This window comes from Notolepis coatsorum, assembly GCF_963971535.1.
Source record: "Notolepis coatsorum genome assembly, chromosome: 20".
In the NCBI taxonomy this organism is placed as follows: Eukaryota; Metazoa; Chordata; class Actinopteri; order Aulopiformes; family Paralepididae; genus Notolepis; species Notolepis coatsorum.
Window position 1 is genome coordinate 59278388 of NC_140184.1, and position 10938 is coordinate 59289325.

Genomic DNA, 10938 nt, shown 5'->3' on the forward strand with positions numbered 1-10938 from the left:
TTAGCTCACGGAGGTCCCTCTGACTAGACTAACGTCAGTCACGGTGACTGTCTGAGGCAATAGCCTCTGCTTACATGCAGCATACAGAAACAGGTAGGGGAGGGGTAGGAGCAGCAATGCGCTGCGTGTCTGTGCTGAGTCAGCGAGTGAGAACTCCGCTCAGAATTGGATCATGATTTTCGGTTTTCACATACTATTTGATTGCCCGCCACACGGCGGGCAGACCTCTCAGTGGGAGGCGCCAAACGTAAAAACTGAGCAACAATGGCGGGTGGCGGGCTCCAGTTTCGCCCCCTGCAAGGGTCGTTAGACCCCCCTAGGCATGGTTTATTTTTCACAAATCACGACTACAAGTGGTGTAATGCTTTTATACAACTGCCACATTCATCCAACCTTATTGCTATACAATAAACACACATTAATCGAAGATTTATTGAAAAAACCATCCGCCACAAAAAGTTGTTCCCACAACAACAAAAAAGAGAAGTTGCCTCCATGTGGAAGCAGCTCGGAAGTGCATCCAACTGTTCTCAGTAAGACATCCAGCAACATCCAGCAAACTAACACATCCAACTGTCTTCTCAACTAAGACATCCAACGAACTAACACATCCAACTGTCTTTCAACTAAGACATCCAACCAACTAACACATCCAACTTTTCTTTAGTTTTTAACCTACTTTCTATAGAACTTCATTCTTAGATGCTTCTATAGAAAGTAGGTAAAACAAATTTAAAAAAGTTCTCTTTGCCCTATTTTTTTATTTTATTTTTTAAACCTACTTTCTATAGAAGCAGCTGGGAGGTGCGCTGTTTTAAGTGAGCGTGGGTTATTGAATTGATTGATTACTCATTTTATTACTGTCCGCCTTGTTTCCAACTGGTTAAGTTTAGGCCCTCTTTCAAAGTTGGTTTGGAAGGAGTTTGGAACCAGGGCTGGTGGTCTATCGCCCTGCTCTAAAGACAAACTCTAACCTTAACCAACTTTGAAAGAGGGCCTAAACTTAACCAGTTGGAAACCAGGCGGACAGTAATAAAATAATCAATCGTTATGACGCTATCAACATATCCATTTGTTAAAGATTATTGTCCGCCATCTTGTTTTTTCTTAAAAATCCCACGGCGGAGTGATTGTAATTCGGTTGTGGGCGGGTCCTGGGACCAGGAGCGTGGAATTGTGAAGAATACATACGTGTAAATTGACTGTTTCAGCCAATCAGAATAGAGAAATTTGCATGCCGTTGTATAAAATCTGATAACATCTGATCTGAGGCTTTTGTTTATGTAATAAACAACGTTTTTCAAGAAAGGTACTACGCTGTCCAGTGTCGAATACTTATGGTTACGGAGTTGCATTAAAGGGGAATGACAAAGATTGTACAGCCAGTATGAGAAGACGTCAAAGAAATAAACACAACGCTAGAGCTGCCGCGGTATTGATTATTTCCTTACCGCACAAATTTGCAAAATATTTCCTACCGCCGCGGTTATTAAATTTTTAAAAAAATTTAAAAAAAAGTTTGAATGCTTTTTTTTTTTTTTAGTAGTAGTCTACTCTTTATAGCATATAGCCTGCCTCTAGTCTAAATGTCTATTTTTAGAGGATGACTTTGCAGCATGAATATTGTTTGGGATTCGGCAAGCACGCATTAGTTATTGAAAGTGAAACACGGATTCGAAGTTTACCCTCTGGTCGTGCGCCGTTCACTCGGTGTCACGGGCAGGGGTGGTTACCCCTAACCCCCCCGACCCTTTCTTATTATTATTACTATAAAGTTACTACTTTATAATAAAGGCATTCGTTTTGTGGCATTAACATTATATAGTTATACGTTCAATAACATCAGCGTATTTACCGGACAATAGCAAGGCAAGCAATACTCTATTCATATCTCAGTTCCTTTCTTTGCTCAGAGCGTGCTGAGTTGTCCCATTCTGCGGTCTGTTAATAAAGTTTTCAATCAGACAAGTGTATAGAACGAAGGGCTTTTATTATAACATTCGTTGCAGACAGTAAAATCATTATGTCTCGTTTAGTACTCCTTAGGAGCGATCGTAGTCCACTCCGGCGGAGAGTTAAAGCTAACGTTATTAGCCGTGTTGTGATGATCTGACATTCAGGAAGTAAAAACCTAATACGCGCTTGCCGATTGGTGGTAACACACTGCATGACGCTACAACGTGTGACGCGTCTCTCTTCTGACCAATCAGTGGTCTGCAATGTTTCACGTGACTTTTCTGGTACCCAATAGGGTCGCTTGGAACCTCGATAGATGAGTAGGGTATATCTGCAGAGCCGCAAGCCCAACGAGAGGAGGGTAATTTATTATTATTATTATAAAAAACAGCGGTGACGCGGTATTCAGCCTACTCTGCGGTGGCCGTGATGTAACAGCGATACCGCGGTAATGCGGTAATCGCGGCAGCTCTACACAACGCAGAGTCAGCGGATGGAGAGGTGATAACACAAGCCAAAACAGATGAAGAGGTGATACTGGCTGATTGATCGGAATCTAACAAGGGGTTAGTATTCAAATGGCAGCTTTCTACAATTAAACAACAACCAGAGACAGTGAACACTTGTGATCACACACCACCTAAGAAATGCATGAAACCTGGTGAGAATATAAAAGAGACTCGTCTCAGGTAGGTTACCTTTCTTCAGTTCCCAGGCATCAATGTCTGGCTTGCTGAAATAAGTGACCCAACGGGCATCAAACTCCTCATCTGTCTCCACCTTCCCATGAGAGTAACATCTGGAGGCCAGGGGAGCTGGAAAATAAAGGACAACACACAAGTCTGAGATTAACAATTATATGGTCCATTTCAATGTAGAAGTACCTGCCAAAATAGAGAAACAACAGACATAATTCAGTCTATTTTCAACCTAGACTAGGGGTGGGCAATATGACGATATTAAATAAATATCGGGTACAGTTGCATTAACAATACACTTCTGAAAGGTATCGTGGACATTGCGATGTTTTGCACAAACCCTGTATTTGGATGTTCCCAGTGCAGCGGTTCGTGTGCAACCAAGCTTTGTTTAGGTGAAAAACAAGCATCCAATCCCATGCTACTAACGACTTTCCAAAGTATTGGATCATGTGATTGGATGTCAGCCCCCCACCCCCACCCGGCTGAGGGAGAGCGAGAGAAAACGGGTACATTTTAGCTAGCTAGCTAAGTTACTTTTGTCTAGAAAAACATTTCAACATTCACATAAGATGAGTGAACACGGCAAAAAAGCAAGACAGGACTCCAATTCCGAAGAACTCATTCCGAAAAAGGGTTCTACCTCACAAGTGGACTCAAGTGGACTCAGAATTAAGATTTATTTTAGAGGTTAAGAAACAATAAAGACTGTTTATTTGAATACCACCGGGTATTTTGTCTTTAATGTTAGCTTGCAAACTTAAATACGGTCTTGGTAAGCCACATAAAAAATTGTTTCTGGAAAAAAGGAAAAACATTGTAATGTGACGTGTATCGCCGAAAAATCAGAAAAATATTGTGATATGATATTTAGGCCATATCGCCCACCCCTAACCTAAACCTTTTCTATCATCAAGCAGCACCAACAATGTCATCAATTGGACCACTATTGAGTGAGCTGTGTTTTTTTGGCGTACTCTAGTTGGCTGCAATTCAAACCAATGGGGCAACCAAGCAACAGTCAAAGAATGTTCACAAAAACACATAGGCCTGGCTATGTCCTTTCAGAGTGACAAAGACATCTGTGGCTGCATTAGCAGACATTTTCTAACTGTTGAGTAGTTGTGCCATTGGACTGAATTGCAAACAGGAGGGGTGCAGTCAATGTGAGGAGGACCCAGAATTTTTTTTATTTATTTTTTTATCATTCCATTTGGGCTGTGGGGGGTGCTTAATGTCTGAAGGAGTCGACTGAAGGCTTCTTGTGCTCTGCAAAAGCATGCAATTGGTCCACTGATGGATACATCTTGATATTGGTCTAGTCTAGTGTGTTCATTAGATGGGTAAAATCCTCTTTCAGTGCCTGTTTTCGTAGGCAGTAAGCCTCTGGTATGCGTGCCATTAGCGTTAGCCACGCTTCTAGGCCTCTTTTCTTTTGGAAAGAATGATAAAAAAAATTAAATAAAAAAAGATTATATATATATATATCTTTTTAAATTATATTCGACTAAGAGGTTGGCCAGTCGACTACGGCTCCTTTCGACCGATTAGTCGACTAATCGATTAATAGGGGTCAGCCCTAGTATAGATTAGTATTAGTATCATTAATCAATGAGTATGGGGCTGCGGCACTGCAGATATACCCTACTCCAATGATCCGCACGGACATTAGACGGTGTTGCACTCGCTACCCAGTCTGTAAGCTAGTACTAGCAGAGGCTCTGGCTCGAGATAAAGCTGGGAACGAGGTTAGGCTAGTAGTAACGTTCATGTTGTGATTTTCGATGCAAAATAAATATTCAACACTCTTTTGAGACTCCGCCTAAGACTCTTATCCTTTGGCACTTGGAACTTGCTGTACTTTGCTTGCAGGTCTGCAGCCATTATTGCTGGATTATGAATAGCACCAACTTTAGCCAAGGTACCGTTATCAAGCCTAGCTCGTCTTCCCCGCATTGACATTTGATAACGTTAGTCAGCTAACGCTAGTCAGTAGCTACTTGACTTAAATACGATTCACCGTGGGTGCATTATTGTTGATAGACGGACAGTGTCTGGTCCTGGAGAAAGGACAGGCGATCATCTGATTTGATGTAACGTTAAAGCGGATGTTGTTCCAACTAGCTAGCTTTTCAGCTAATGCTATCATAACACCAGCAAGCAAAACACATCCCGTCCGAGCTCCCCGTCACACGCTCTGTCGGGGACAATGGAATTTAAGAAAGTGTATCTGCTGTTAAAATGACAAACGGCATCACACTTTAAAACACGTTCATTTTATAATCCTCACTCTCCGCAGGAGATAAATGACATCATGGGATCGGAGGCTAGAATTTACGTGTACTCGCCGATACCAGCATTTTAGGCAGTATCGGCGGCATTTCCGATACTGGTATCGGAACAACTCTAGTAGGTAGGGGGCATACGCACACAGTATCAGTCGGTAGGTATGTACATGTATATTAACAAAAAAATTGGGTCAAAATTGAAATGATGGGGAATTAGGCTATTGTTTAACAAACATAATAGTGTGTTGAACTACTAGGGATGTAACGATACATACATTATCAGATTCAAAACAAATTATTTGATTTTTTATTCTTTATGCGTTAAAATTAGGGCTGTCTTAAATGCTTCGAAGCTTCGAACGTTCGATTCGATGGCACAAGCTTCGAACATTAAAAAAAAATCGAAGTTTAAAAAAAAAAAGGAAAAAAGGAAAAAAAAATCAAAAAAACATTTTCAATTTTTTTTTTTTTACTTCGATTTGTGTGTAGGTGTGTGTGTGTATGTGTGTGTGTGAACTACCCATCCCAGTTAGGACAGCCGAATCCCGTCCAATCTTTCGCCGTCGACTAAAGACTCACTTCTTCAACCATTATCTGAAATGATAAAAAAAAAAAAAAAAAAATCTAACCGTGACTAACCTTACTGTCATGCACTTGTCCTAATAAACTAACCTACACTGTAACACGCAACACTTTGATGAACATTGTTACTCAGCTGATAGAGTTGTACCCTTCTTGCTGTCTTGTCGTACAGAACTTGTAAGTCGCTTTGGATAAAAGCGTCAGCTAAATGACTAAATGTAAGTGTGTGTGTGTGTGTGTGTGGAGGTGTGTGTGTAGGTGTGTGTGTGTGTGTGTGTGTGTGGAGGTGTGTGTGTAGGTGTGTGTGTGTGTGTGTGCGCGCACCTTGTAGAATTCCACACATAAGAAAGAAAGATACTGGGATGAATAAACAAAATAGGAAATAAAATGTAGAAATGCAATACATAAATAAATATGAATCTCCATATATGAAATATAACATTTAGATAAGGTGCTACTGAGATGTTTTGGTGAGTTCTTTGTTTTTTTGTGGAAGTTGCCCTTCTTAAAAATGCATGAACATTCACTGATAATTGGTCTGTAGTGGAGTCTACAAGGTCTACATTGCCGGACCATGTAGAATCCGGACCTTGTAGACTGACATAATTCTGTGCATAGTTTAGTCTACACAGGCCATATTTCAAATAATCAAAATCTTACTTCATTCATCTTAAACACTCTTGATTTGGGGGATTGGTAGTTCCCATGAAATCTGAAGTTGTTCAAACGACAACAGCGATCCACCTTGAATTAAATCACACAGCCGAGTGAAACCTTGTTGGATGCGTCAGTCACGAAAGGGGCTACTTAATTAATTAATCCAACCCACTTTATTTATAGAGCACATTTAAAAACAACAACGTTTACGAAAGTGCTGTACAAGTCCCACAACATAAGATAAAAAAAAAAAAAAAAAAAAAAAAAAAAAAATTATTTTTTTTTTCTTTTCGAAGCTTCGAATTAAAATCGAAGCTCGGCCCCGAAGCTTCGATTGCCAAAAAAAGCTTCGAAGGTCAGCCCTAGTTAAAATGTATTCATACTAGAGAGCTCTAATGATAGATTATATATAGTAGGTTATTAGTGATATACTGATTAATCTGGCCGATATCTAGCATTTTGAAATAACTGGCATCAGCTGATAACCCCACCCCCATATGGCCGATTCACTAAAATGTTAGCGCTATCCCTTGTGTCAAGCCTGCAAGTGAAATATATATCTTTTTAGATTTGTATTTCCCAGTGTCATTATGGACAGATTAAGTAAAAGCTAGTTTGAGAAGTTTGGAGTAGAGTCTGACCGATTAATTAATTTCACTCCCCAATATCGGTATCGGCCCCAAAAATTCAATATCGGTCGGGCTCTAGTTTGGTGGTGTCATTATGGACAGATGAAGCTAGTTTGAGGTGTTTGGATCAAAGAGAAGAACACATGTGAGATGAAGAGCAAATTAAAGCATGCTGGATGAGAGAGCTTAACACCATCGTCAAGCATATGTCAGTTATGTCAGTCTTTTCATACGGAGCAGAAGCATGGACGCTGAATGAAGAGGCAAAGAGGATGATAGACTCTTTTGAAATGTGGACACTGAGGAAGATGCTGAAGATAACATGGAAGGATAAGATCAAGAATGAGGAGGTACTGAGAAGAGCGGATATGCAAGGAGGACAGCTGCTGGAGAGGTTGAAAAAGAGAAAGATGGAGTTGTGCGGGCATGTTCTGAGAGGATCCAGCGGGGAGATGTTCAAGAAGGTGGTGATGGGGAAGGTGGATGGAAAGAGAGGAAGTGGAAGACCAAGAAGAGGCTGGGTAGACGATGTCTGTGATTGGAGTGGAGTGAGAGGCGGAGTCACGGAGTTGGAGAGAAGAAGTGGGGACAGAATGGGTTGGAGAGTGATAGGCAACCTTCGGAACGAAGAAGCCACCTAATGATGATGAAGCATGGTGGAGGAAATGTAATGACATGGGACTGCTTTGGTACTTGAGAGGTGGGAGACTTACACCAAGTTCAAGGAATACTGAACCAGCAAGGTACAACCACTAATTTCGATTACATTTTTTATGAATAATGTGTTCAAATGTATTCATACCACAGAGCTCTAAATGATCGATTATACAGAATACTACACAACTTGGTTTGACTGAGACAATACAAATTTGATTTTAAAGTCATAACAATGAAAATGAAACGTTATGCTAATTTCAGCAGCCCTACCTAGCCCCTTTCGTGACTGGCTGCTGATGCACGCCTTATTATGCTGTATTCAAAGCAAGGCGTGCATCACAGTCACGAAAGGGGCTACAGCCCTACAGTACCATGATGCCAACAGTTAAACTGAGTGGGGACAAAACGAGAGAACTGGGGAAGCATGTGAATTTCTCCAGACCTCTTGGCAGAGCCGGAGTGAGGTGTGGCCGGCAAGATCAACCATGCCATAAATACCTGTACTAAACTAACGGTACTAAAATACCTGTATGTCATGTATGTCCCTATGCCATAAATGTCATGCATGTCATAAATGTCACTATGAATTGAAAATGGGGGACCCTGATGTAAACAAGACAAACGTCTTTCTCTGGTCTGCATTCCCTTAACAATTGTGTGTATTGAGCCGTGCTGTATTGTACCCATTCTGCAATCTGCTAAATAAAGTTCTCATTCATTCATTCATCCCCTAGCCCCACTCAAATCCGACCCACACATCAGACCAAAACAGAAAAAGAAACCTGTGCAGTAAGTACAAAGAGGGGCTATAGTGTTCCTAGAGGTGGCTGCTTGGATTACCCATCACCTACTAGCTAACGCAATATGTACCAGCGAGACGGGTGGAGGTGCTGGTATTTATAGACATCAGACCCGCATCCGCATGACCTCAAAGTCAATCGAGGACAGCAATTTGGAACACGTCCACTTGGGCCAACTGTCAATTTGCCACTGCACCACTGCACTTGGCGCAGGTAATGCAAATAGGGCCATGATGTTAAAACTGAATTGTGAACACATTTTCAACAATGACAACTCGCAAGTGACAGCTGCTTGTTGAACGTTACACACTGACGCTGTGACTGTGAGCGAGGAGAACTACTGAACGTGGGGCATAGCAAGGTCACGGCTTAAGATTCCTAAAATGTATTTGTCGCTTCTTCACACAGAGGTTCTACTCGTACATAAATACAACAACCGTGCCATTTAAATCAGGGCTACTCTGGTCGTTTGGTAAATAACCCAATGTCACCCTTGGCTAGCCCGGCTTCACATTGCTCAACACGGCAGGTCAACCAGGAACCGTCGCTAGCTACCAACAACAAGCTAACATTAGAAAGCTTCGACAAAATCTGTTATCCCACAAATATCGAGCAGACAGTCCTACCTGAGTAGCAGGGTCGTGACCGCGCCAGACTCCGGACCCCCGAGGTGGACAGTCGAAACACCGCTCCGAACATCGTGCCGCTTTGTTCCCGTCAGTGGCTCGCAGTGTAATGTAGTAATGACATGAGGAGGAGACGTCACAGAGGGGACCTACTGCGGCTGCGCAGCAACTACGTGCTCCGTCATGCTACGCAAACAGTTGGATGACCTTGATTGATTGATTGATTAATTGAACATTTTATTAACAGATTGCAGAATGGGTACAATACAGTACGGCGCTCAATACACACAATTGTTAATTAACACTTTCTCTGGTCACAAACTGGTCAGACTACTGCTTGACCTTGTCCTTACTCCTAGAACCCACCTCACCCCTGCCCACTTTGACAACCTAGGATGGCTTAGAGTAGACGACAGAGTACAGCAACTTGCAATGGGCCTGGTCTACAAGATACACTACACGACCAAGGTACCCATGTACATGACAAAATACTTCCCAAAGGTCAGTGAATACCACGATCACAACACCAGAGGGAGCTCCACAAATCATGTTAAACCCAGATTCGGCTCAAACAAGGGACTAAACACGTTTCGCAATTATGCCACATCAATGTGGAACGCCCTACCCAAAGCTGTAAAGGAATGTGAATCACTACCCACTTTCAAAAACACTCTCAAAAAACACCTAAGGGAGACTGCAACTCGAAACTGGCCCCTGTAAATGTCCGAACACAACCCCCTCCAATGTACAGTAAATTACCAAGTATGGTCTTGTCAATAATCCAATGTACAGTTTTGTTTGTACAGTGTCCCCCACCCACCCCTCCTACCCAACCCCCCCCCCCCACCCCCCCACTCCTACCCAACCCCCCCCCCAGTCCTACCCAACCCCCCACCCAACCACCTCCAATGTACAGTCCCCCCCCACCCCCACCTACCCAATCCAATGTACAGTTTCTACGTCAAATGTATATACTCTTTTTTTTTTTTTTTTTTTTTTTTTTTTGACTCTTTTTGTATCACAAACAGTACTGTAATTGCAACTCTGGTATGTCATAAATGTATAGATGTAGCAGTACTGTCTATCTGTATGTCATGTATGTCATATATGTTACGATGAATTGAAAATGGGGGACCCTGATGTAAACAAGACGAAAGTCTTTCTCTGGTCTGCATCCCCTTAACAATTGTATGTATTGAGCTGTACTGTACTGTACCCATTCTGCAATCTGTTAATAAAGTTTTCAATCAATCAATCAAAACTCTGCCACGCTTATATCCATCAATGTTTGATCACTGCCAGCACTGTAAGTCTATGGAGATGTTTACCTTCTTTGCAGGGCTATAACTTTTTAAATTGTATTGCTAAATTGACATTACTATGGCCCATTCAACATCGATTATCTATCGTTCAGGATGTAGGAACGTTTTACTTTTTCATTCACACATTCATACGAAAATACCGTCTAGAGCATAGGTGTCAAACTCATGGCCCGCGGGCCAAATTGAATTGAATAAGAAGCTGTAGGGACGCAAACAAGTCCCACCCAAAACTTGACCAATATAGTTGTGAACTGAGACAACCCTTATTTTGTCTATTTGTCTATTTGTCTATTCTGCATCATTACGTCTATTCTGCATCGAACATTGTACATATGTCTATACTGAACACTGTGACCTCATTTTCTACTTCTAAATTACATGCTATACTATGTTATTTGATACTATCTTGTCTAGCACAGTCTCTGGAGCGTAACAGTAAGAAGCATTTTGTATGAAAGTATTCTGTACTTCTGTATGACAACTATTAAAGAAACTTGAAACTTGAAACTTGAAACTTGTTATTTTTGAGTACAGTTACAGTTGTGTGTTCATGCAGACACATATTAGCAATTTCATTACGAATTGAAAATGGGGGACCCTTATGTAAACAAGTCGAAAGTCTTTCTCTGGTCTGCATCCCCTTAACAATTGTGTGTATTGAGCTGTACTGTACTGTACCCATTCTGCAATCTGTTAATTAAAGTTAATTAAACTATCTTCCAT

The 10938-nt window shown here is 41.5% G+C and overlaps 1 protein-coding gene across 1 annotated transcript in view; it reads right to left on the reverse strand.

Annotated features, from left to right (window-relative positions):
* The window catches only part of LOC311247446 (cytochrome c oxidase subunit 5A, mitochondrial-like), a 32341-nt gene extending 23308 nt beyond the window's left edge, over positions 1 to 9033 (reverse strand). Inside the window, exons 1-2 of the mRNA XM_084337882.1 lie at positions 8894 to 9033; positions 2655 to 2771 (exon numbers count right to left, since the gene is read on the reverse strand). Of these exons, the coding sequence (XP_084194008.1) occupies positions 2655 to 2771; positions 8894 to 8966 (190 nt within the window). The 5' untranslated portion in view covers positions 8967 to 9033. The remainder of the gene's footprint in view (positions 1 to 2654; positions 2772 to 8893) is intronic.
* Positions 9034 to 10938: the final 1905 nt, after the last annotated feature.